General features: G+C 45.0%; 1 protein-coding gene across 3 annotated transcripts in view; it reads left to right on the top strand.

Annotated features, from left to right (window-relative positions):
- Positions 1-8,454: 8,454 nt before the first annotated feature.
- The window catches only part of LOC110505829 (tau-tubulin kinase 2), a 38,829-nt gene continuing 19,596 nt past the window's right edge, over positions 8,455-27,687 (top strand). For 2 of the 3 annotated variants that reach the window (XM_090221266.1, XM_036962731.2), the window contains exons 1-7: positions 9,309-9,683; positions 21,061-21,240; positions 24,229-24,376; positions 26,090-26,163; positions 26,299-26,439; positions 26,901-27,005; positions 27,248-27,406. In XM_090221266.1, the coding sequence (XP_090077392.1) occupies positions 21,169-21,240; positions 24,229-24,376; positions 26,090-26,163; positions 26,299-26,439; positions 26,901-27,005; positions 27,248-27,406 (699 nt within the window). In that variant the 5' untranslated portion in view covers positions 9,309-9,683; positions 21,061-21,168. Of the gene's footprint in view, positions 8,570-9,308; positions 9,684-21,060; positions 21,241-24,228; positions 24,377-26,089; positions 26,164-26,298; positions 26,440-26,900; positions 27,006-27,247; positions 27,407-27,687 lie in introns of those variants that run through there. The other variant, XM_090221265.1, reaches the window with a different exon arrangement.

The following is a 27,687-nucleotide window of genomic DNA, read 5'->3' as shown; positions in this document are numbered from 1 at the left end:
CTGTGGTCTATTCAATTGGTTGGAAATGATTTGGAAAGGCACACACGTCTATATATAAGGTCCCACAGTGCATGTCAGAGCAAAAACCAAGCCATGAGGTCGAAGGAATTGTCCGTAGAGCTCCATGACACGATTGTGTCGAGGCACAGCTCCGGGGAAGGGTACCAAAAAATGTCTGCAGCATTGAAGGTCCCCAAGAACACAGTGGCCACCCTCATTCTTAAATGGAAGAAGTTTGGAACCACCAAGACTATTCATAGAAACTGAAACCTGTTGAACGCTGAAACCTGAACTAAAGACCTCGGTATAAAAGGCAGCAGCTAATGGGGATCCATAATAAATACAAATACAAATAGAGATGGTCACCCGGCCAAACTGAGCAATCGGGGGAGAGGAGGCTGCTAAGGGGAGGACGTCTCATAATAATGGCCCGAATGGAATGGTACCATTCCTAACACTCCATAACATCCATTATTATGAGCCGTCCTCCCCCCAGCAGCCTACACGGGTATGTACAGTGCATTCGGAAAGTATTCAGACCCCTTGACTTTTTCCACATTTTGTTAAGTTACAGCCTTATTCTAAAATTGATTAAACAGGTTTTTTTTCTCATCAATCTACACACAATACCCCATAATGACACAGCAAAAACAGGTTTTGCTAATTTATATATAAAAAACTGAAATATCACATTTACGTAAGTGTTCAGACCCTTTACTCAGTACTTAGTTGAAGCACCTTTGGCAGCGATTACAGCCTCTTGGATATGACGCTACAAGCGTGGCACACCTGTATCTGTTATGTGCCAGCTGGGATTGTATGAATTGCAAAATATAAAAGATGTAACATACAGTTGAAGTTGGAAGTTTACATACACTTAGGTTGGAGTCATGAAAACTTGTTTTTCAACCACTCCACAAATTTCTTGTTAACAAACTATAGTTTTGGCAAGTCGGTTAGGACATCTACTTTGTGCATGACACAAGTCATTTTTCCAACAATTGTTTACAGACAGATTATTTCACTTATTATTCACTGTATCACAATTCCAGTGGGTCAGAAGTTTACATACACTAAGTTGACTGTGCCTTTAAACAGCTTGGAAATTTCCAGAAAATGATGTCATGGCTTTAGAAGCTTCTGATAGGCTGATTGACATCCTTTGAGTCAATTGGAGGTGAACCTGGATGTATTTCAAGGCCTACCTTCAAACTTAGTGCCTCTTTGCTTGACATCATGGGAAAATCAAAAGAAATCAGCCAAGACCTAACTGAAGTGGCGTTCCTAAAGTGGCGATCCTAACTGACCCAAGACAGGGAAATTTAGTTTAATGTATTTGGCTAAGGTGTATGTAAACTTCCGACTTCAACTGTATGTTAGTAGGTGATGTTATTCTTCAATAACACAAACCCCAAGGCAAATCGGGAGGGGGGTAGGTTTATTCAAATAGGACAAATCATGCTTGGAAGTAGATGGTCATTCTCCCCTGTCCTCAGTGATTCTCTCCAGCGATTCTCTCCAGTGGTTCTCTTCACAGAACAAAGGGACAGCATGTAGTTTTATAACCCAGCCCTAGCCTGTGGTTGACCAATTAGAATTCCTTGCAATAAAACTAGCCAATGGCCAAATAACAAGTATCCTATTTCAGAAGACATATTCCTCACGTCTCTGAACCATTGATCAATAATTCCCTATTACAGAAAAAACACTTTCCATTGATCGTTAGTTCTTGTCCTCTTGACCACTCATACTCTGTCTCTGCGTTGTGTATTTATCTTCGACATATTCTTACACATATCACATGAAATGGATGACATTGTACACCATTTTTTGGGACCGATTTTGGCTCGTGAGCTCTACTTTCAAAACTATTGGCTAAAAACAACAAGTAGAAAAAAGTAATGTTATCGACAACAAATTGCCTATAACAGACAATACATGTATTTATAAACACGAGGTTATGTAGAATACTATTAGATGTAAAATCCCTAGAGTTGACATTTTCACTGTATAGGATGGTTGAGAACAATCCTTTTCACACAGGTAACAACCAGCTTGATATTATCAAGGTTTATGTGACAGGAGTGTCTGGCAGATCTCACCTCTGACAGAGGGCACAGGCATGAAACTGGACGCCACCAGCACTTCAATATTCAGTAGCATCACTACCCGAAAGGCTACCCGGGCCTGTAGACAGACAGTACAAATGGTACTGTTACAGTATATGAGTTTAAAACCCCCGGAGCACAGCTAGTCAGTCCTGGTAAAGACATGGTGGGTTAATGTTAGAGGACCTCATGGTATGAGACCTACGACCATGCCTCAGGACTACCTGGCCTGATGACTCCTTGGTGTCATGCTGCTGCTCCAGTTTCAACTGTTCTGCCTTGCAGCTATGGAACCCTGATCTGTTCACCGGACGTGCCACCTTGTCCCAGACCTGCTGTTTTCAACTCTCTCTCTCTACCGCACCTGCTATTTCGACCTCTGAATGCCTGGCTATGAAAAGCCAAGTGACATTTACTCCTCATGTACTGACCGGTTGCACCCTCTACAACCACTGTGATTATTATTTGACCCTGCTGGTCATCTATGAACGTTTGAACATCTTGGAGAACTATCTGGCCTTAATGGCCATGTACTGTTAGAATCTCCACCCGGCACAGCCAGAAGGGGACTGGCCACCCCTCAGAGCCTGGTTCCTCTTGTCGTGTCTTTGGCTATGCCAGATTAAGTGATATGACATGCTATTCTATAAAATTATTTCTCTGTAATTAATTTCACCTGATTGAGCTAATCATGTAAATGTAATTACAGTAACTAGAGAGTCAGGCACCACAAAATAATATTTATAGAGCTGTTATCTTCTGAATAAACTCTTAAAGACCTAGTAATACAGTATTTTACATCAATAGCAGTCAATATCAACCGTCACCTTAATTCCATCTCATCTGAAAGTTGTACATTCTGTACGAACCCTGGCTAACAATTTGAATCAGCAATACAAAATTGGGTTTAATTATTTATTTACTAAATACCTAACTAATCACACAGAATTACACATACACATAATTAAATCATAACTTGATTACAAATCACATCATAAAGGAAAACGTCCCTAGCGGGCGGAACAAATATAACAGCTTGTTACACAAAAGAAAAGGGTCTGGGTTTGAGTGAAAGAGCGGGAAGACTGAGGAACAAAGGCGAAGCTGTGCTATCGTAAATACAGTATCTTATGCATTCTAAATGACCGCCCATTTGGAAAAGGAAAATGCAATAAATATTTACTCTGAGCTGCGCTCTGGTAGGTTGGTGGTAGATGGAAGGCCTTGTTGCCCAACCAAGTCCTTTGAAGAATGTCTCTGGCGGTCAATTGGATACGTTGTAGTAACGTCGTTGAGTGGTAGACGGGATACTCTGTCTGTTCCTCCCTAACCTGCGTTTGCAGCTGCGGTTGCTAACTCAACGGCTAGGACGTATCACTTCTGTAGTGAATAAGAGTTCAACGTTCATACCATTCGCAACCAAAGCTCACGCTGACGTTGGCTTCGTTCTGTAGTTATTATCGGAACCATTCTGACATAGGACCGTTGTCCTACATCCCCGGAACAGGAAGTTCTATTGTGGTCATGGCTTATATAGGAAGGGAGAAAAGGGGTGTGTTTCATAGTTTACAACCTCTGTCTCTTCACGTGGGTGGGCCACTGAGTGAGCAGCCCTATCTTATGAAAACCCACATCTCACATTTTAGAAGCTAAAATCACATTTCATCCCATCACAAATAATTTCATATTCAAACATTTATATTGAACAACAATTCCGTGTGAATCCGATAACTCTGATGTGTAGACTTTCCACTGTAGAGTTTATGTCATCTTATCATTGATGAGAATGTCTCAGATGACAACCGAACTGACATCATATTCATTAAGCATATGTTCCATTGGTCGGATTACCAGAATATAGTTAATTTCCCCTCACCTTCTGACGTTCCCAGAATCTCTATGTTAACCAAGGGTTTTGCAAATGTAACCTCAGTAGGGTAGAGAGAGGAAAAAGGAGGGAAGAGGTATTTATGACTGTCATAAACCTATCCCCCAGGCCAACGTCATGACACTCTCTAGGTTTCTTCCTAGGATCATGCCTTTCTAGGGTTTTTTTTCTAGCCACCGTGCTTCTACATCTGCATTGCTTGCTGTTTGGGGTTTTAGGCTTGGTTTCTGTATAGCACTTTGGGACATCTGCTGATGTAAATACATTTGATTGATTGATTAGGAAAGCGGGTCAACAACTGGAAGGTCAGCAAGTCTGACTGGAAAATCAAGTATTCTTCCTTGTGTTCTTACCAGGAAGTAGTGGTCAGTGAGCAGGATACAGGACTAGAAGAAACCAAAGCTGGGGGACAGGTCCTCTTGCAGAGTGAAGAGCTGTTCTCGAGCCGCCGACCACCCTGCCACGTCCTGACACACACACAGGTGAACATGCACACAGGTGCACACACACGCACATGCACGCACGCACACACACACAAAATAAGAGGCTGCATATTATCACCTGAACACCGACAGAACTAGTATTCCAAAGATCTCAGTAAATAATTTCTATAGTGTGCTAAATCAGGGTCACACAGAGTGTTTCTTGGTAGTTTTAAACAAATCTACTTTGAAACAAAAGTATAACCTCACACACATGGTTATGGGCTTAAAAAAAGAAGAAACATGTACCATGTCAGATTTAGTTTTTGAGTTTGCATACCGATATTACACTTTATATACACTTTATATACATCACAGACGACTGAAAAACACAGAATTTTTGGCTGTTTAAAAAAATATGTTTATTAATTATATAAAATTATAATAACAGTCCACCCTTGAGGCCACTAGAGGGCGATTTGGTCACTTGACTGCTGGAAAGGGCTACCAACAAAGGGATAATTATAGTCTTATATACAGTAAAATAGGATTGGTATTGTTACCTCCAGTTTGACTGTGACAGTGTGCAGCTCAGTGTCGCGTCTTTACTATCATTAAATGAAGACTTTTAGTTTTTATCAAAGATTCTCTGTAATTAGTATTACGCGATTAAACTGATTAATCATGTACATGTAACTGTAACTAACTAGGAAGTCGGGGCACCAAGGAAAATATTCAGATTACAAAGTAATATAACTTTTCAGATAATTTCATATCTGATCAATAGTCTTCTGATTAATGAATTATTCTTTACCTCACGTTAGTCTCATTCCAAACGTCGTAAATTGTTGGTTATCTGCACGAACCCAGTCTTCACTATGAGTTATCCATACATCAATTGTCTTAAATAATTTATTTACTAAGTAATTCACAGAAATGCATAAACAAACAGTAGATAGTTACACGGAAATAATAACGGAGTTTCCCTGGTGGGATAAACCGGCATCGCGGCTTGGTGTACAAAAGGGAAGTGTGGATCAACTGAGATAAGACAACACACAGTTGATAATTATAACAATTGAAATGTTAATCCTTTTCACATGAAGGTTCACTCATTCGGGAACAATTGCAATCAATTAATATATTTACGCTCAGTGTGTCGTCGGGGTCTCTGCTGAAAAGTTTGTTTCTGTTGGAGAGTTTGTCCACCCTCTCCGTGGTTAGAATGGATAGTTCAGAGTGACATTCATTCATGTCATTATGGATAGATGTTTCGGCGGTTGTCGGTCTTCCCGTTCAATGATACCGAATTCCTAGCTGCAGACTAGTAATTAATATCAAAGACTTGTTCTTATTCTGTCGGTATTGATAGTCTAATCAATAGTCTAATAGTTTAACCACGTGGGATGGTTAAAAGATTCAGCCATCTGGTCTCAAACCTTGGCCCTCTCGTTATTGAGGTAAGCTGGTCTGCAACCTTAGTCCTCTCGTAATTGAGAGCAACATGGTCTGTTGAGAAATTCTCAAAGTGGGGGTTTTATTCAGGAGTTGCAGAAAAAGGCTGTCTCATGACACCAGGTCTGAACTGGGCTCATGGGCGGTCCTCTGATATAGTTAAACTCCAAAGGGAATTGGAGTTTCCTTCATTAAACAGTCCAAAATCACATTACACAATTTTACAAACAGTATCATCTTCACTCATTAATCTTAAACAACAATTAGATGTAAACCTCATATCTGAGGCTATTATATAAACAGCATTATGGTAATTATGGTAATGTAATGTATTGTCTCCCATGAGTTTCACAAAATTGTACTAAACGGACCAGTTCGTAGCTGGATCCTTCACCTATCTTTTATACCTTCTCCAGAACATAAATGTTGTTTGGACCTCAAGTTCTGTGAGGTGGAAGAAATTCCTTTGTTCTCTATGAAAATTCACTCTCTCTATACTTTGGCCATGAGGAGATAATCTCCTCCAGGAATTTACGACCTCTCTCTGACCACAGCAGCCTGGGTGTAGCAGACAGGGAGAGGGGGGTGGGGCTTGCTGTACCCAAAGAGGGCAACGTCATGACACCAGTGAGGTAGCGTGAGGGGTCACATGGCACAACATACAGGGGCCCCCAGCCGACCGGCCTTTACCCAACTCCACTCCGTTAACAGTAACTTGAATCGCTTTGACTGGGGCATCTCTCTGACTAGGGCCAGAGAGACCATGGTTATGATCCTAATGGGACCAGAGATACTAGGCTTATGGTCCTGAGGGGACCAGAGAGACCAGGGTTATGGTCCTGAGTGGACCAGAGAGACCAGGCTTAGAATACAGTACAACATAGGGAAAGGTCATCAAACACATCTGCAGAGACAGGGGAGCCAACATGAAAAATGTCTGTCCACCTAACAGGTGACCTGACAGATGTGAAATGGAGAGCAAGGTGGACTCCCTGTAGCATGAGGTATAGTGGCAGGTCTATCACAACATCCTGAAGAGGTGTGACATCTGCTGAAACCATGCTGACTAATAGAAGCTTCCTCTCATATCCTCTTATTCATTTCTATAAAGAGGAAACCAAGAAGGTCCTATTAGGGTTGAGGGATTGTGTATTTATCTTCGACATATTCTTACACATATCACATGAAATGGATGACATTGTACACACACACAGGCAAAAATGACAAGGTTGTTATAACAACCATGAGACTTCCATAGTTACCAGATAGTAACTTGTTTCATGGGGTATTCTAACTTTTAGAAGTTGTTCTTTGTCCTAAACATATCCATATGGGATGAAATTGAAATGCTGTGCTGTATTGGGTGTTGGCATTAGAGATACAGTAACCAGGAGAGCAGGGAAACCAGATTGACTCAATAGAAACTTAACCCACAAACATTCTTCTGCTACCTAATCACCCCTCACAACCACACACACACACACCATTGCTACCTCATCACCCCTTTCACCCCTGGAGGAGGGGAGATAACAGTTGAAGTGGTATAGTGGCCAAACCAGATGGACTGGTTCCAGCTGTGGCTCTCAGTCCTGAAGGATGCCAACAGATCCATCTGGTACGGTCATGTATGGAGTTATATAAAGACATGCTGTAGTTATTATGCAAATAGGCTGTACGCAGGGGTGGGCAACTCCAGTCCTCGAGGGCCTGATTGGTGTCACAATTTTTCCCCAGCCCCAGCTAACATACCTGACTCCAATAATCACCCAGTCATGATCTTCAGTTTAGAATGCAATTTCATTAATCAGCTTTGTTTGCTAGGGAAGGAGATAAAAGTGTGACATCAATCAGGACCTCAAGGACTGGAGTTGCCCACCCCTGCGTAATGTCTGTCTTATTTATTTAAGTTAATGACATGGAGTAGGAATAGATTAGAGTGGAGTAGAAATATTATTCAGATGTGTTGAGCTAGCCTGGTCCCAGATCTTTACAGCCAACTTCTATGGTTGTTGTCATGCCAAACAGATCTGGGACCAGGCTAGTGTTGGGCTGGTTGTGGGCATCCTCTACCAGGTTGAGAATGCCAAATAAGTTGAACGGCCGCTTGGGTCCAGGGGTGATGGAAACATCAGCACAGATCAACCTGAGGGGGTCTTGACCAATCACTTTAGATCTTTTCACATCATATCTTGTTCAGAGCTGATCTGATTGGTCAGAAGACCAATTAGTAAAGAAAACAATATGAATTGGTCTGCCTGTGTGAACTGTTCTACCAACTGCCTGTTGGTAGAAAGCTAGACATGAATGTTGTATTGTAGATAATAGTGTTTGTAATTCAATACCAGTGGAGGGGCATTAAGCAGTGAAGTGACTGACTGCTCAGCTTTGAGGTGAAATTCACAAAGAATGCACATATCTGTAGGTCTGTGGTTTCTTTACCTCATTGTAGAATCTACTCCAGTCAACTGATTGGCCATGTACAAATATAGACATTTATCGCCCAATTCGGTGTAGACAGCCTGACACTGCCTTGGGGGTGTCATAGCTCTCCAGCACCCAGGAAGCTAAGCACGCCAGAGCCAGTCCGACAAGAAGTAGCGCTCCGAAGCGCTTGGGCATCCTGTAGTGACGAGAGGGCGGTGGGAATCTACTGGACAGAATACTGCCAGGACTGGCGAGAGCAACATGAACGCACGGTAGGCTAGCCACGTTAGCTACACATTAGCTACTAGTTGGCGTTCAGACCGTTTGATTTCCATTGGCGATCATAGCTAGATCGAGCTAACTGTTACACACGAAACGACTCCTCTCAAATTATGCTTTGATGTAGCTAAAAGGAAATACAACAGAGTTGTATACTGTACTGTCTTGTGCATGGATACGTAATCGATTAGTGAAATCCGGGATCCTTGGGATGTCTTTCACTTCTGAAAATGTATGCACAAATAGATAGGTGTAAGCACTGTGAGAAAATAGCACATGCTCATATAACAGGTCAGCAATAATCAAGTGGCAAGAATTTGAGGTAGATGTAGTTGTTTGGGATTGGCTCCAAAAACTATATGAGCAGTTTTGAACATTCTTATCAAGCTCCTTTGAAGTATTTACCCCTAAAAATATAAATTTCTTAGCTGTCAGCAAATGTTCAGTGAATAGTGGTTGTTAATGCAATAACTCTTTAAAATTGTGGTAGAGAGACAATACCAAAGCACACATGATATTGGCATGTTGCACCAAAATCTACAACGCTGTTTTATCTGGATCTTCATTGATGAAAACAATGACATGAAAATACACCAGAATAGAATAGAAGAGGTGACATTGTAATATGAGGTTTGCAAGACCTAGTAACAGTAACTAAAGTCCGGGAACTTCCTATGGAATATTGGGCGCGGCCATGTTCATGAAACATAATTACACTTGCACTAGCGCTTTAAATCACGAATGCGTTTACATAGCGAGCATGTTGCGAGGGGTATACGATCGTGAACGAGCGCGCAGTCAGGCTGGCTGATACCGTTAGTCACGTCTGGGATCTGCAGCGATAGAGAGAGAGAGAGAGAGAGAGAGAGAGAGATGCTGAGGTGACAGGGAGAGAGAAGTAGAAAAGGGACGATTAAATCAAACTCATTATGTCACTGCTGAATTCACATGTCTGTATGTAAACCTCAGCTGCAGAATCAACGTTGCATGCATAACGCGCCCGCTGCGGAATTCCACTCAATGTCTCAACATTCCGTCAAGACAAACATAGAGGATTATTTGTAACCACGCCCGGCTCCTTTCGGATCAAGGATCGGAGCGGTCAAGGTATGAACACCGCAGCTATGGAAACGGATACTGATAGCTAGCTAGTTAACATTGGCTGACGTCAACATGCACGAATGCAGTAGGCCACATTAGCTACATTTGAAAAGGACTGACGCAATGTATCATCGCTGCCAAGGTCGTCCCATAACTAGATGCATCGAGATTATATTTTAGAACGCAGTTTCCCCATAGCCTTAGTAGGTTGATTATCTTTATGCTAACCAATAGCTAAATGCAAAGAGGCACTCTAGTGTAGCCCGTGTGTGCAATCAATGTGCGTGTACGCGCAATCGTAAATCTGCTGTAGCAACGCTAGGCTAGCTACGCAGCTTCGTCAAGCAACACAGGCGCGGTGGTTACACATTGTAACACACCAATTACTTACTTATGTGGTTATTACTTTGTAACAGCTGACTGTTACTAGAGCGAATTTATATCGTGCATTGTCGTCATAACATTTTTATTCTGGTAATGCTAGTGGATATATTTGTCTCGAGCTTGTTCGTTTGCGGTATAGCAGCCCCAGTATGACAGCCAGCCATTTCTGTCAACAGACATTATTTTTGACAGTAACTCCATAGCTTTGTTTCCAATCACTCACGTCATATTATGGTTATGTTAAACTGACGCGCGTGTGTGTGTGTGAGAGAGAGGGAGTACTGTAGCTGCATAGTCATGTGTGGGACAGACAATACTTAATTCATAGCTTGTGATTCAAGATCCAGGGCAACTCATTAGTTGAGAAGAATAGCTTATCAACAGGCACATTTTACAGTACAGAATCTCACATACAATCAATACATTCTTTATACAGCAATTGAGCAATACAGTAGTCTGCAAGTACTTTAGTGAGGTTCAGATATTGAGAGACAACCCCAACGTCATTCACTACTATCATGCCTACTCACTTCTGACTGTATCACCATGCTCTCACGGGAGGCTCCAGGGCTAGGCTGCACATCTACCATTCCAGTGTTTAATTGCTATATTGTAATTACTTCGCCACCATGGCCTATTTATTGCGTTACCTCCCTTTTCTTACATAATATGCACACACTGTATATAGTATTTTTCTACTGTATTATTGACTCTATGTTTGTTTTATTCCATGTGTAACTCTGTGTTGTTGTATGTGTCAAACTGCTTTGCTTTATCTTGGACAGGTCGCAGTTGTAAATGAGAACTTGTTCTCAACTAGCCTACCTGGTTAAATAAAGGTGAAATAAAAAATAAATAAAATAGGCTTCGTGGCTAGGCTCCATGGCTAGGCTCCAGGGCTAGGCTCCAGGGCTAGGCTTCATGGCTAGGCTCTAGGGCTTTAAACAGAGAGATGACTGAACAGCCAGGCTCAGGCAGCAGCAGTTAGGGAATCAGACACTCCTTTAATCTCCAGAGGTCAGCATCCCAAATGGCACCCTATTCCCTACATAGTAGAGGTTGACCGATTTATGATTTGTCAACGCAAATACCGATACCGATTATTGGGAAGACCAAAAAAAGCAGATAGCGATTAATCTGGCATTTTTGTATATCATTTTTTACGTATGTTTTTGTAATAATGGCAAATACAACAATACTGAATGAACACTTTAATTTTAACTTAATATAATACATAAATAAAATCTATTTAGTCTCAAATAAATAATGAAACATGTTCAATTTGGTTTAAATAATGCAAAAACACAGTGTTGGAGAAGAAAGTAAAAGTGCAATATGTGCCATGTAAAAAATATATTGTTTAAGTTTCTTGCTCAGAACATGAGAACATATGAAAGCTGGTGGCTCCTTTTAACATGAGTCTTCAATATTCCCAGGTAAGAAGTTTTAGGTTGTAGTTAATGTCGTATTTATAGGGCTATTTCTCTCTATGCGATTTGTATTTCATATACGTTTGACTATTGGTGTCATGTATTGTCATGTTGTGTCTTGTTCCTGTTCTTTCTCTTCACCCTGTCTCCCTCTGCTGGTCGTATTGGGTTGCCTTCTCTTCCCCTCCTTCCCCCAGCTGTTCCTTGTCTTCTCTAACTACCTCGTTCACCCTTTTCCCACCTGTTCCCTTTTTTCCCTCTGATTGGGTCTCTATTTCTCTCTCTGTTCCTGCTTCTGTCTTTGTCAGATTCTCGTTTGAGTTTCTCATGCCAGAACCAAACTATCGTCTTGTTTGCTTCAACCTTGTCCTGTCCTGTCGGAATCTGCCTGTTCATCTGAGGCTACGTGTGATCAGGTACCTCTGTCCCCTACAACCCAGCTAATCCCCTCTGCTGCTAGAAGAGGACTCTAACCCAGCTATTCTCCTCTGCTGCTAGAAGGGGAACTCTTCTGTGATTTTCAGAAGGACTTTATGTTTCATTTGTCGCCCTCTCTGCGGGTTGTTTATTTTGCCATCATATCCATTTGAAGAGGATCTATGTCTTACCTGTGTTTCGACATTAAAGAACTCTGTTTTTGTTAAACCGCTTTTGGGTCCTCAATCACGTGCATGACAGAAGAATCTGACCAAGAATGGACCCAGCGACTTCGGATCCTCTCCACTCAGCCGTCGAGATCCAGGGAGCGATGCTAGGCAGACACGAGCAGGAATTGTCTGCTGCTCGACATACCGTTGAGACCCTGGCCGCCCAAGTCTCCAACCTCACAGAACAGATTCACCATCTCTGCCTCGATCCACCGGCCACTTCCAGGGCTTTCGAATCTACGGAGCCCAGAATCAATAACCCGCCGTGTTACTCTGGGGAGCCCACTGAATGCCGCTCGTTCCTCACCCAGTGTGATATTGTGTTTTCTCTCCAGCCCAACACTTACTCCAGGAGCACAGCTCGTATCGCCTACGTCATATCTCTCCTTACTGGACGGGTTCGTGAGTGGGGCACGGCAATCTGGGAGGCAAGGGCTGAGTGTACTAACCAGTATCAGGACTTTAAGGAGGAGATGATACGGGTTTTTTGATCGTTCTGTTTTTGGGGAGGAAGCTTCCAGGGCCCTGTCTTCCCTATGTCAAGGTAATCGATCCATAACAGACTACTCTATTGAGTTTCGCACTCTTGCTGCCTCCAGTGACTGGAACGAGCCGGCTTTGCTCGCTCGTTTTCTGGAGGGTCTCCGCGCGGAGGTAAAGGATGAGATTCTCTCCCGGGAGGTTCCTTCCAGCGTGGATTCCTTGATTGAACTCGCTATTCGCATAGAGCGACGGGTTGATCTTCGTCACCGAGCTCGTGGAGAGGAGCTCGCGTTCTCTGTTGCCCCCCTCTCCGCATCACTACCATCTTCCTCTGCCGGCTCGGGTGCTGAGCCTATGCATCTGGGAGGTATCCGCATCTCGACTAAGGAGAGGGAACGGAGAATCACCAACCGCCTCTGTCTCTATTGCGGTTCTGCTGGTCATTTTGTCACTTCATGTCCAGTAAAAGCCAGAGCTCATCAGTAAGCGGAGGGCTACTGGTGAGCGCTACTACTCCTGTCTCTCCTTCAAGATCCTGCACTACCTTGTCGGTCCATCTACGCTGGACCGGTTCGTCAGCTTCCTGCAGTGCCTTGATAGACTCTGGGGCGGAGGGCTGTTTTATGGACGAGACCTGGGCTCGGGAACATGACATTCCTCTCAGACAGTTAAGGGAGCCCACGGCCTTGTTCGCTTTGGATGGTAGTCCTCTCCCCAGGATTCAGCGTGAGACGCTACCTTTAACCCTCACTGTCTCTGGTAATCTTAGCGAAACCCTTTCTTTTTTAATTTTTCGTTCACCTTTTACACCTGTTGTTTTGGGCCATCCCTGGCTAGTTTGTCATAATCCTTCTATTAATTGGTCTAGTAATTCTATCCTCTCCTGGAACGTCTCTTGTCATGTGAAATGTTTAATGTCTGCTATCCCTCCTGTTTCCTCTGTCTCTTCTTCACAGGAGGAGCCTGGTGATTTGACAGGGGTGCCGGAGGAATATCACGATCTGCGCACGGTGTTCAGTCGGTCCAGGGCCACCTCTCTTCCTCCACACCGGTCGTATGATTGTAGTATTGATCTCCTTCCGGGAACCACTCCCCCCCGGGGTAGACTATACTCTCTGTCGGCTCCCGAACGTAAGGCTCTCGAAGATTATTTGTCTGTAGCTCTTGACGCCGGTACCATAGTCCCCTCCTCCTCTCCCGCCGGAGCGGGGGTTTTTTTTGTCAAAAAGAAGGACGGGTCTCTGCGCCCCTGCATAGATTATCGAGGGCTGAATGACATAACAGTGAAGAATCGTTATCCACTTCCTCTTATGTCTTCAGCCTTCGAGATCCTGCAGGGAGCCAGATTTTTCACTAAGTTGGACCTTCGTAACGCTTACCATCTCGTGCGCATCAGGGAAGGGGACGAGTGGAAGACGGCGTTTAACACTCCGTTAGGGCACTTTGAATACCGGGTTCTTCCTTTCGGCCTCGCTAACGCTCCAGCTGTCTTTCAGGCATTAGTCAATGACGTCCTGAGAGACATGCTGAACATCTTTGTTTTCGTTTACCTTGACGATATCCTGATTTTTTTCACCGTCACTCCAGATTCATGTTCAGCACGTTCGACGTGTCCTCCAGCGCCTTTTAGAGAATTGTCTTTTTGTGAAGGCTGAGAAGTGCACTTTTCATGCCTCCTCCGTCACATTTCTCGGTTCTGTTATTTCCGCTGAAGGCATTAAGATGGATCCCGCTAAGGTCCAAGCTGTCATTGATTGGCCCGTCCCTAAGTCACGCGTCGAGCTGCAGCGCTTTCTCGGCTTCGCAAACTTCTATCGTCGTTTCATCCGTAATTTCGGTCAGGTGGCAGCTCCTCTCACAGCCCTTACTTCTGTCAAGACGTGCTTTAAGTGGTCCGTTTCCGCCCAGGGAGCTTTTGATCTCCTCAAGAATCGTTTTACATCCGCACCTATCCTTGTTACACCTGACGTCTCTAGACAGTTCGTTGTCGAGGTTGACGCGTCAGAGGTGGGCGTGGGAGCCATTCTTTCTCAGCGCTCCCTCTCTGACGACAAGGTCCACCCTTGCGCGTATTTTTCTCATCGCCTGTCGCCGTCGGAACGTAACTATGATGTGGGAAACCGCGAACTGCTCGCCATCCGCTTAGCCCTAGGCGAATGGCGACAGTGGTTGGAGGGGGCGACCGTTCCTTTTGTCGTTTGGACTGACCATAGGAACCTTGAGTACATCCGTTCTGCCAAACGACTTAATGCGCGTCAGGCTCGTTGGGCGCTGTTTTTCGCTCGTTTCGAGTTCGTGATTTCTTATCGTCCGGGCTCTAAGAACACCAAGCCTGATGCTTTATCTCGTCTCTTCAGTTCTTCAGTAGCCTCCACTGACCCCGAGGGGATTCTCCCTGAGGGGCGTGTTGTCGGGTTGACTGTCTGGGGAATTGAGAGGCAGGTAAAGCAAGCACTCACTCACACTCCGTCGCCGCGCGCTTGTCCTAGGAACCTTCTTTTCGTTCCTGTTCCTACTCGTCTGGCCGTTCTTCAGTGGGCTCACTCTGCCAAGTTAGTCGGCCACCCTGGCGTTCGGGGTACGCTTGCTTCCATTCGCCAGCGTTTTTGGTGGTCCACCCGGGAGCATGACACGCGTCGTTTCGTGGCTGCTTGTTCGGTCTGCGCGCAGACTAAGTCCGGTAACTCCCCTCCTGCCGGCCGTCTCAGGCCGCTTCCCATTCCCTCTCGACCGTGGTCTCACATCGCCTTAGATTTTATCACCGGACTGCCATCGTCAGCGGGGAAGACTGTTATTCTTACGGTTGTCGATAGGTTCTCTAAGGCGGCTCATTTTATTCCCCTTGCTAAGCTCCCTTCTGCTAAAGAAACGGCACAAATCATCATCGAGAATGTTTTCAGAATTCATGGCCTTCCGTCAGACGTCGTTTCGGACAGGGGTCCGCAATTCACGTCTCAATTTTGGAGGGAGTTTTGCCATTTGATTGGGGCTTCCGTCAGTCTCTCTTCCGGCTTTCACCCCCAGTCTAACGGTCAAGCAGAACGGGCCAATCAGACTATTGGTCGCATCTTACGCAGTCTTTCTTTTCGTAACCCTGCGTCTTGGTCAGAACAGCTCCCCTGGGCAGAATACGCCCACAACTCGCTTCCTTCGTCTGCGACCGGGCTATCTCCTTTTCAGAGTAGCCTCGGGTACCAGCCTCCGCTGTTCTCGTCTCAGTTCGCCGAGTCCAGCGTCCCCTCCGCTCAGGCTTTTGTCCAATGTTGCGAGCGCACCTGGAAGAGGGTCAGGTCTGCACTTTGCCGTTATAGGGCGCAGACTGTGAGAGCCGCTAATAAGCGTAGAACTAAGAGTCCTAGATATTGTCGCGGTCAGAGAGTTTGGCTCTCCACTCAGAACCTTCCCCTTAAGACAGCTTCTCGCAAGTTGACCCCGCGGTTCATTGGTCCGTTCCGTATTTCTCAGATCATTAATCCTGTCGCAGTGCGACTTCTTCTTCCGCGATATCTTCGTCGCGTCCACCCGGTCTTCCATGTCTCCTGTGTTAAGCCCGTTCTTCGCGCCCCCGCTCATCTTCCCCCCCCCCCCCATCCTTGTCGAGGGCGCACCTATCTACAGGGTCCGTAAGATTTTGGACATGCGTCCTCGGGGCCGTGGTCATCAGTACCTAGTGGATTGGGAGGGGTACGGTCCTGAGGAAAGGAGTTGGGTTCCCTCTCGGGACGTGCTGGACCGTTCGCTGATCGATGATTTCCTCCGTTGCCGCCAGGTTTCCTCCTCGAGTGCGCCAGGAGGCGCTCGGTGAGTGGGGGGGTACTGTCATGTATTGTCATGTTGTGTCTTGTTCCTGTTCTTTCTCTTCACCCTGTCTCCCTCTGCTGGTCGTATTGGGTTGCCTTCTCTTCCCCTCCTTCCCCCAGCTGTTCCTTGTCTTCTCTAACTACCTCGTTCACCCTTTTCCCACCTGTTCCCTTTTTTCCCTCTGATTGGGTCTCTATTTCTCTCTCTGTTCCTGCTTCTGTCTTTGTCAGATTCTCGTTTGAGTTTCTCATGCCAGAACCAAACTATCGTCTTGTTTGCTTCAACCTTGTCCTGTCCTGTCGGAATCTGCCTGTTCATCTGAGGCTACGTGTGATCAGGTACCTCTGTCCTCTACAACCCAGCTATTCTCCTCTGCTGCTAGAAGGGGAACTCTTCTGTGATTTTCAGAAGGACTTTGTTTCATTTGTCGCCCTCTCTGCGGGTTGTTTATTTTGCCATCATATCCATTTGAAGAGGATCTGTCTTACCTGTGTTTCGACATTAAAGAACTCTGTTTTTGTTAAACCGCTTTTGGGTCCTCAATCACATGCATGACAATTGGATGTTCTTATAGGCACTATAGTATTGCCAGCCTAATCTTCAATGTTCTGTCATAATTCTGTACAATTCTGGCAAATTCATTACGGTCTAATTTAGGAAGGAATGGTCTTCACACAGTTTGCTTCGAGCCAGGCGGCCCAAACTGCTGCATATACCCTGATGCGAATACGCTTTTGTTAAATCATCACTCGTTTGGCGAAGTTGGCTGTGATTCGATGATAAATTAACAGGCACCACATTGATTATATGCAACGCAGGACAAGCTAGTTAAACTAGTAATATCATCAACCATGTGTAGTTAACTAGTGATTATGTTAAGATTGATTGTTTTTTACAAGGTAAGTTTAATGTTAGCTGGCAACTTACCTTGGCTCCTTGCTGCACTCGCGTAACAGGTGGTCAGCCTGCCACACAGTCTCCTCGTGGATTGCAATGTAATCGATTGTTATACAAACTTGAATCATCCATGGCGATTAATCGATCGACCTCTACTACATAGTGCACAATTTTTGTCCAGGGCTCATAGGGAATAGGGCACCATTTGAGTCACCCATAGAGGAGGACGTCTCTGCTCCAATAGACCAGGCTGAGGCTGCTCTAACCCACTAATGAATTAGATTAGCAAACATTGGAGGTGTTTCCCCTAGTTTAATGACTCCTATTTACCGTGTTGACTTGACACATGTTTGTGTGTGTGTGTGTGTGGATGTGTGACTGCTCAGACTAATAGGAATGGAAGTAGGCCTATCATCTCATCATGACTGCTTTATTACTGTGACATGCAGCCTAGTCTTCCAGCACATTTAAATATTCCCTTTATAGTGCACTACTTTTAACTGGGGCACATAGGGCTCACATAGGCCTACGCCTCAGCTGTCTTTAGCTATCATCTCCACAGGCCTAGGCCTCAGCTGTCATTAGCTATCATCTCCACAGGCCTAGGCCTCAACTGTCATTAGCTGTCATCTCCACAGGCCTAGGCCTCAACTGTCATTTGCTATCATCTCCACAGGCCTAGGCCTCAGCTGTCATTAGCTATCATCTCCACAGGCCTAGGCCTCAACTGTCATTAGCTATCATCTCCACAGGCCTAGGCCTCAACTGTCATTAGCTGTCATCTCCACAGGCCTAGGCCTCAACTGTCATTAGCTATCATATCCACAGGCCTAGGCCTCAACTGTCATTAGCTATCATCTCCACAGGCTACTTGACATTCCTTCTGCACACCCAGTGGTTAATGTTCTCCGTCACTGCGAAGGATTTCCGTCATATGGATTCTGAAGAGGTCTTTTTTGAGATCAGTGTCGATCCGCAACACGGGTTTGGATATGACATAGGCTAATCTAGACAGAAGCATGTCTGTTCTACAAAATATATTCCCAAATATTTTATTTTCTCTGTTACGATGTGGGCACTGAACTAACATGCATGATTGTTGATGACACTCCGATGTTCAGATGAAGGGAATTAAATAGTCTATAATGCGTACCACAGCAGCGCTCAACTCAGACAGCGGTGAGGAGCTTATTTTTGCCGCTGGCAAAGTCATTCAAAGGCTGTGATTTATCACTCAGGATAGAACTGTCCAGTGGTACTATTTATGCCATGTAATATTGTTATTAAAACTATAGTAGAATAGTTGACCACAACCCAACCAAGCCGCATTGCTTCTTAACACAGCGCACATCCAACCAGCCAGCCGCACCAATGCGCCGGAGGAAACACCGTGCACCTGGCCACCTTGGTTAGCGTACACTGCGCCCAGCCTGCCACAGGAGTCGCTGGTGCGCGATAAGACAAGGACACCCCTACCGACTAAGCCCTCCCTAACCAGGTTTAGTGGCCTCTCCAATGACCATGAGAGTTTAGTGGCCTCTCCAATGACCATGAGAGTTTAGTGGCCTCTCCAATGACCATGAGAGTTTAGTGGCCTCTCCAATGACCATGAGAGTTTAGTGGCCTCTCCAATGACCATGAGAGTTTAGTGGCAGAGTTTAGTGGCAGAGTTTAGTGGCAGTTACAAGTATGAAACTTAGAACTAATATGAAACAGACAATAACTACTTTGTAATTCTATAACATTGAAATTACTTGTTATAGGCCTACGTACACTAAATCCAAAGCACAAAAAACAGACAAGGAAATACATATAGTAAATTAGCTATATAAAGTCATGAAAATAAAGTGGATCCAATTCTTCTAGAAAGCAATCTTTGTTGGCCGAGCGATTTGGACCAGTATTTTGTTCAAAACTTCTATTCATAGCTGCCTTTTTTTTAGCTTCCTGTTCGATATTCTTCGTTTTCACCTCCCCCCCTTGAGAAGCCGTCTTTTATGCTAAAGCAATGAAATTAAAGCAATTAAATGTGTTTACAATGTAATGTAGCGTGCTCGGTGCGTTCCGTCTCTGAGCCAGGTAGTAGTAGTTCACATTACACATAAAAGGTTCTAGGCCTTGCTTTGTCCCACCCGGGTCAAGTGCATATCCCTGGAAAGCTTATCTCATTGGCTACAGTACTGTCAAGGTGCCATAGTAACCAATCCCCTGTGTAATGGATGCCTACAGCGCGCAAGCTGGCAACGTCATATTTGTGATGCGCAAAGATATAGTCACTCCGTGGACATTCAATGTTGCCATTAAGTCATACATCATTAGATAACATGGCAATAGGCTAGATTTGTTCCTACCAACCTAAGGATTCATTTGATACCCCCCCCTGGAGCTACAGTTGAAGTCGGAAGTTTACATACACCTTAGCCAAATACATTTAAACTCAGTTTTACACAATTCCTGACATTTAATCAGAGTAAAAATTCCCTGTCTTAGGTCAGTTAGGATCACCACTTTATTTAAAAAATGTCAAATGTCAGAATAATAGTAGAGAGAATTATTTATTTCAGCCTTTACTTCTTTCATCACAAGTACTTTTGTACTTGTTTCCTCCAGCATCTTCACAAGGTCCTTTGCTGTTCTGGGATTGATTTGTATTTTTCGCACCAAAGCACGTTCATCTCTAGGAGACAGAACGTGTCTCCATTTCTGAGCGGTATGACAGCTGTGTGGTCCCATGGTGTTTATACTTGCGTACTATTGTTTGTACAGATGAACGTGGTACCTTCGGGCATTTGGGGCCTTCGGGCTAGTGGTTAGAGTGTTGGACGGGCAAGTCTGTCGTTCTGCCCCTGAACAGGCAGTTAACCCACTAGGCCGTCATTGAAAATAAGAATATGTTCTTAACTGACATGCCTAGTTAAATAAAGGTAAAATAAATTTAAAAAAATGGAAATTGCTCCCAAGGATGAACCAGACTTGTGGAAGTCTATATTTTTGGATTCTGAGGTCTTGGCTAATTTCTTTTGATTTTCCCATGATGTCACAGACACAGACCAATAGCCAAGATACTCAGCTTTCCGCAGATACCCTGCTTTTGCAGATAGGGGCTACCGTTCTCATACCAGACTGAATTGAATAAAAAAATCTAATAGGATCCCCAAATATGGGGACTTTACATTTAAGAGGTTAAATTGAGCATTTCAGTTTTTCTACATAAAAATTACCCTGGGGAGGACACCGTACCCTCTAAGCAAGGAGACTGGAATTGATCAAACTCGCAGTTTAATACATGTACAATATAATCCTATTTCCCTAAAAGCATGATGGTCAGGACTTTCTGACATGAAAGAGGAGGTTAACTTGGCCCCAGACAATCAATCAGATCGATTTAAGTTTCAGTCATGGGATTATTTTAGCTTTAACCCTGTGTATATAGTACTTTACGTCAACAACAGATGTTGTACACCTGTTGTATTCGGCCCATGTGACAAATACATTTGATTTGATGTTAGTTCTGTGTTGAGGGAGCCTAAGTCAAAGCTATGTCTAAAGGTTTGGAACTTTCCATACAGTTTACATTTACATTTGAATAATTTAGCTGACACTCTTATCCAGAGATACTTACAGATACTTCATTAACTAGAGTTCATTATATTCATTATTATATTCAACAGACCACAGTGTATTGTGTTGGCGGTGGTGGTCTTATGTGTGTTCTGCCTCTCTCCCGGGCCTGTTGTTTAGGTCTCTACGGGAACCTGATGCCCGACCCAATCTAATACGGCTGGTGGTAGTTAGCAGGAGTGGTAGCAAAGGAAGACCCACAGTGAGCAGCAGTCCACCGCAGGCGGGATGAGTGCTGCAGCGATGGACCAAGCTGACATCCTCACTGTGCTTGTCCTGGTCAAGGAACGATGGAAAGTGGTATGTGTGTGTGTGTGTGTGTGTGTGTGTGTGTGTGTGTGTGTGTGTGTGTGTGTGCGCACGTGTGTGCGCACGTGTGTGCGCACGTGTGTGTGTGTGCGCGCGCGCGTGTGTGTTAGTGTGTGGAAAAAGTAACCAATTGTCAAACTTGAGTAAAAGTAAAGAGACCTTAATAGAAATGGACTCAAGTAAAAGTGAAAGTCACCCAGTAAAATACTAGTTGAGTAAAACTCTAAAAGTATTTGGTTTTAAATATACTTAAGTATCGAAAGTAAATGTAACTGCTAAAATATACGTATGTATCAAAAGTAAAAGTATGAATTATTTCAAATTCCTTATATTAAGCCAACCAGCAGGCACAATGTTCTTATTGTTATTTATTTACGGATAGCCAGGGGCACACTCCAACACTCAGACATAATTTACAAACTAAAGATTTGTGTTTAGTGAGTCCTCCAGATCAGAGGCCGTAGATGACATGGGGTGTTCTCTTGATACGTGTGTGAATTGGACCATCATCCTGTCCTGCTGAGCATTCAAAATGTAAAGAGTACTTTTGGGTGTCAAGGTAAATGTATGGAGTAAAAAGTACATTATTCTCTGTCGTAACCGGCCGCGACCGGGAGGTCCGTGGGGCGACGCACAATTGGCCTTGCGTCGCCCGGGTTAGGGAGGGCTTGGTCGGTAGGGGTGTCCTTGTCTCATCGCGCACCAGCGACTCCTGTGGCGGGCTGGGCGCAGTGTACGCTAGCCAAGGTGGCCAGGTGCACGGTGTTTCCTCCGGCGCATTGGTGCGGCTGGCTTCCGGGTTGGATGTGCGCTGTGTTAAAGAAGCAGCGGCTTGGTTGGTTGTGTATCGGAGGACGCATGACCTTCAACCTTCGTCTCTCCCGAGCCCGTACGGGAGTTGTAGCGATGAGACAAGATAGTAGCTACTACACAATTGGATACTACGAAATTGGGGAGAAAAAGGGAGTAAAATTCAAAAAAAAAAAAAAAAAAAATGTACATTATTTTATTGAGGAATGTAGTGAAGTAAAAGTTGTCAAAAATATAAATAGTAAAGTAAAGTACAGAAACTGCAAAAAAAGTACTTAAGTAGTACTTTAAAGTATTTTTACTTAAGTACTTTACACCACTGTGTGAGTGAGTGAGTGACCATTCTGTTATGCCATGTTTGTACCCCCTCAGTAACCACCAATTCATCACAACAAAGCTGTATTTGTTCTCAATGAATTGGCTCATGTCTTTGTCTTGTCCATCTCACCTGCTGACCTGGACAGGTTGGGGTCAGCTCCACGTGTGCAGTGCACATGCAGCTCCTTGCCACCAAGTGGACTAGAACTTAATAAAGCGAGAGAAGCTATTTGTAGCCACTCAGTGTGCTATTCCCAGCGCTATCCCCCTGGCTGCTCCTCTCTACCATGCTGTGGTGTGTGTGTGTGCCCGTGTCCCCCGGCCAGAGCTACCAGGGACAGGGTGCCATGTGAGGTTAGTGTAGCTGGGACTAGGACCTCTCCTGGGACTGGGACCTCTCCTGGGACTGGGACCTCTCCTGGGACTGTGACCTCTACTGGGACTGGGACTGAAACCTACTGGGACTGGGACTGAAACCTACTGGGACTGTGACCTCTACTGGGACTGTGACCTCGACTGTGACTGGGACCTCGACTGTGACTGGGACCTCTACTGGGACTGGGACTGTGACCGCCACTGGGACAGGAACATCTACTTGGACTGGGACCTACTGGGCTGGGACTGTGACCTCTACTGGGACTGGGACTTGGAATGGGACCTCTACTGGGACTGAGACTTCGACTGGGACTGGGAGGAGTAGGCAGGAGTAGGACAGCACCATGTCTACACTTCCTGTGTATATAGTATATAGTAAATATAGTAAATGTGTGTGTGTGTGTGTATATATATATATATGAATGAACAATGAACACTTTTATTTTAACTTAATATAATACATATTATGGGCTTTTGGATGGGTCTTAAGGTGATTTCACAGGTTGGTGGTATTTTTTGATTTAGCCGTTGCTGACCCCATGCTTACATCTTTATCACAAATAAGACACCTTGCAATTCGTTCCAGTCATTGGCAGCAGAGAACTGGAAGGAAAGGCGGCCAAAGTAGGCATTGGCTTTGGGGATGGATGACCAGTGAAATTCATTTTTAAATTCATAAAAAATTCTACAATGTGATTTTCTGGATTTTTTTTCTCATTTTGTCTGTCATAGTTGAAGTGTACCTATGATGAAAATTACAGGCCTCTCTCATCTTTTTAAGTGGGAGAACTTGCACAATTGGTGGCTGACTAAATACTTTTTTGCCCCACTGTATGTCTCATCAGGCTCAGGTAGCATCATGTTTGAATTGTCATGCTGGTCAAAGCTCCAATCAAATCCAGGCACATGTATATGCTTTATAATGCTTCTGAATGACACTTCCAGTTTTGGCGGGAAATACTGGGTTACCCAGGTGAAAAGTGATACCAGGAAATGATTCAACCCTAGCACTGACAGAGGAGCTGATGTTATGTACATCTGCCACTGCTAATCCCTTTGAGTTGAGCTGCTTGTGTCACACGTGTGTGTGTGTGTGTGTGTGTGTGTGTTGTTCGTGTTCGTGTGTGGATACTGATTAGAGATGAAGAAACGTAAATAGGAATGGGGGAGGAAGGTTGGATGGTGGGAAGATTGAAAAAGAAAAGAATCTACTAACCTATGTTTTTCACATTCCACTTTGCCTTGGGATGTGTGTATTTATTATTATTTTTTTTTACCTTTATTTAACTAGGCAAGTCAGTTAAGAACAAATTCTTATTTTCAATGGCGGCCTAGGAACAGTGGGTTAACTGCCTGTTCAGGGGCAGAACGACAGATTTGTACCTTGTCAGCTCGGGGGTTTGAACTTGCAACCTTTCGGTTACTAGCCCAACACTCTAACCACTAGGCTACCCTGCCGCCCCAATCTTTGTATAGACAAAGAAGATCGGCGGCGGTGGCTTTGGGGAGATCTACGAGGCGTTGGACCTGCTGACCAGGGTCAGTGTTGCTCTGAAGGTGGAGTCGGCACAGCAGCCTAAACAGGTCCTCAAGATGGAGGTGGCTGTCCTCAAGAAACTCCAGGGTAAACCCCAATTACATGTACTTAACCTTCCCTCTGACTTCAGCCCCCTAAACTCAACCATCAACCACCTGCCCTAAATTCAACCATCAACCACCTGCCCTAAACTCAACCATCAACCACCTGCCCTAAACTCAACCACAACCCATCTACCCTAAACTCAACCACAACCCTCCTACCCGAAACTAAACCACAACCCTCCTACCCGAAACTAAACCACAAGCCTCCTACCCTAAACTCAACCCCAAGCCTCCTTTAAACTCAACCACAACCCATCTACCCTAAACTCAACCACAACCGTCCTACCCTACCCTAAACTAAACCACAACCCTCCTACCCTAAACTAAATGTAAGGGGTAGAGGGCAGAGTGGGACTATGTCGGGGTAGAGGGCAGAGTGGGACTATGTCGGGGTAGAGGGCAGAGTGGGGCTATGTCGGGGTAGAGGGCATAGTGGGGCTATGTCGGGGTAGAGGGCAGAGTGGGGCTATGTCGGGGTAGAGGGCAGAGTGGGGCTATGTCGGGGTAGAGGGCAGAGTGGGACTATGTCGGGGTAGAGGGCAGAGTGGGACTATGTCGGGGTAGAGGGCAGAGTGGGGCTATGTCGGGGTAGAGGGCAGAGGCCTCTAGTTTGTTAGGCGGAAATAAAAGTTTTGACTTTGATACCTGCAATACCCCCAACATGTCTCCTCCATCCCCCAATATGTCTCCTCCCATTCCCCAACATGTCTCCTCCCATCCCCCAACATGTCTCCTCCCATCCCCCAACATGTCTCCTCCCATCCCCCAACATGTCTCCTCCCATCCCCCAACATGTCTCCTCCCGTCCCCCAACATGTCTCCTCCCGTCCCCCAACATGTCTCCTCCCGTCCTCCAACATGTCTCCTCCCGTCCCCCAACATGTCTCCTCCCATCCCCCAACATGTCTCCTCCCGTCCCCCAACATGTCTCCTCTCGTCCCCCAACATGTCTCCTCCCGTCCCCCAACATGTCTCCTCCCGTCCCCCAACAGGTCTCCTCCCATCCCCCAGCATGTCTCCTCCCGTCCCCCAACATGTCTCCTCCCATCCCCCAGCATGTCTCCTCCCGTCCCCCAACATGTCTCCTCCCGTCCCCCAACATGTCTCCTCCCATCCCCCAGCATGTCTCCTCCCGTCCCCCAACATGTCACCTCCCATCCCCCAACATGTCTCCTCCCGTCCCCCAACATGTCTCAACATTTAAAATGGCCAAAAAGAAACAAAAATAGCTTCTTAGCAAAGAGACATTTCTCAAGCAACATATATTTCCACACGATGAGGTTGGAATAACACCGTGATATTTTGTAAATGATGATAATGCTCTTTTGGTATAAGCGCTGTTTGAAAAGACTGCCTGTAATTTCAGCCTTTTTTGGTGGGATGGAGTTTTTGGAATGACTTGTGCCCTCAGTTAATTAATAGACCAATATGAAAGAGTTCCAAGAGAGTTCCTCTGACAATAACAGATCGTTTTCAGTTTTTCCCTTCCACTGAGACCACTTCTAAACAGTCCTTGCAGACTCTATTTTTGTTTATTTTTGGCCATTTTAATTGAAAACATTCACAGTAAAGTAATTAATTGTTACCCAGAAATGATTTGATTTTGAGATAAAAACGGCTGCATTGGACCTTTAAGATAGGTACCCCGTGATTATACTATGTCATAAAGGATGCTATGTTCTATTGTATCGTCCAGGTAAAGAACACGTGTGTCGCTTTGTTGGATGCGGCCGCAATGACCGTTTCAACTATGTGGTGATGGAGCTTCAGGTAAGGATGAGCCTCTTCATCACCTTGTGTGTTTAAACGTCTCTAATTCTCTATAGCGATGTCAGTGAGATGATGTGACTAAGTGTGAAGTGTTTGGAGTGATTCTGTAGGCTACGTGGGTGGTGTGTTTTTCAGGGGCGTAACCTGGCAGAGCTGAGGCGGAGTATGACGCGGGGCACGTTTACAGTCAGCACCACCCTGAGACTGGGACGACAGACACTAGAAGCTATAGAGAGCATCCACTCTGTTGGCTTCCTGCACAGAGACATCAAACCAGTGAGACAGGCAGGGAGTGTGTTTGTGAGGGTGTAGTGTGTGTGTGTGAGGGTGGAGTGTGTGTGTGTGAGGGTGGAGTGTGTGTGTGTGAGGGTGGAGTGTGTGTGTGTGAGGGTGTAGTGTGTGTGTGTGAGGGTGGAGTGTGTGTGTGTGAGGGTGGAGTGTGTGTGGAGTGTGTGAGGGTGGAGTGTGTGAGGGTGGAGTGTGTGTGTGTGTGTGAGGGTGGAGTGTGTGTGTGAGGGTGTAGTGTGTGTGTGTGTGTGTGTGTGAGGGTGGAGTGTGTATGTGCTTAGGGACTATATCTTTTTGGAATGAAGAGATCATCATCATCAGTAATTTGACATTTTCTTTCTGTGAAGGTGACAAGAATCAGACTATGATAGTTGCTATTAAAATCATTCCTCTCTTTTTCTTTATCTCTATCTCTCTTCGTCTTCTTCTTCACCTTCTCTCTCTCCTAGTCCAACTTTGCCATGGGCCGGTTCCCCAGTACCTGTAGGACCTGCTACATGCTGGACTTTGGCCTGGCACGCCAGTTCACTAACTCCTGCCAAGAGGTCCGACCGGTAAGTGTCTGTCCACATGTGTGGTTAGACACTGTGTTCCGGTTTCCCGGTATTAAGCTTAGTCCTAGACTAAAAAGCTTGCTTAATGGTGAATCTAAATTGAAATAGCTTTTTTAGTCTGGGAATAGGCTTCGATCTCTGTCCTGGAAACTGGTCATGTCTGTTTGTGTGCTATTGTCGTGTAATGTTTTACCTTGTTAGTCGTACAACAGCATGATGTGCAGTCTCTCTCTCTCCCCCAGCCTCGGCCAGTAGCAGGGTTCAGAGGCACAGTCCGCTATGCTTCCGTCAACGCACACAAGAACAAGGAGATGGGTCGGCATGACGACCTGTGGTCCCTCTTCTACATGCTGGTGGAGTTCATGGTTGGACAGTTGCCATGGAGAAAGATCAAAGACAAGGTAAGAATCTTATCTGAATTTTCCTTCCTGTACACCAACCAATCACCAGACTCAGCCAAACTAGTCAGGACATGACTCGTAATGGTAGCGTTAGCTAGGTACATGACTCGTAATGGTAACGTTAGCTAGGTACATGACTCGTATTGGTAACGTTAGCTAGGTACATGACTCGTAATGGTAACGTTAGCTAGGTACATGACTCGTAATGGTAACCTTAGTTAGGTACATGACTCGTAATGGTAACATTAGCTAGGTACATGACTCGTAATGGTAACGTTAGT

Source organism: Oncorhynchus mykiss, chromosome 25 (assembly GCF_057628025.1).
Source record: "Oncorhynchus mykiss isolate SJ-2025 chromosome 25, ASM5762802v1, whole genome shotgun sequence".
NCBI lineage: Eukaryota > Metazoa > Chordata > Actinopteri > Salmoniformes > Salmonidae > Oncorhynchus > Oncorhynchus mykiss.
This window is presented reverse-complemented; position numbering and strand designations above follow the sequence as displayed.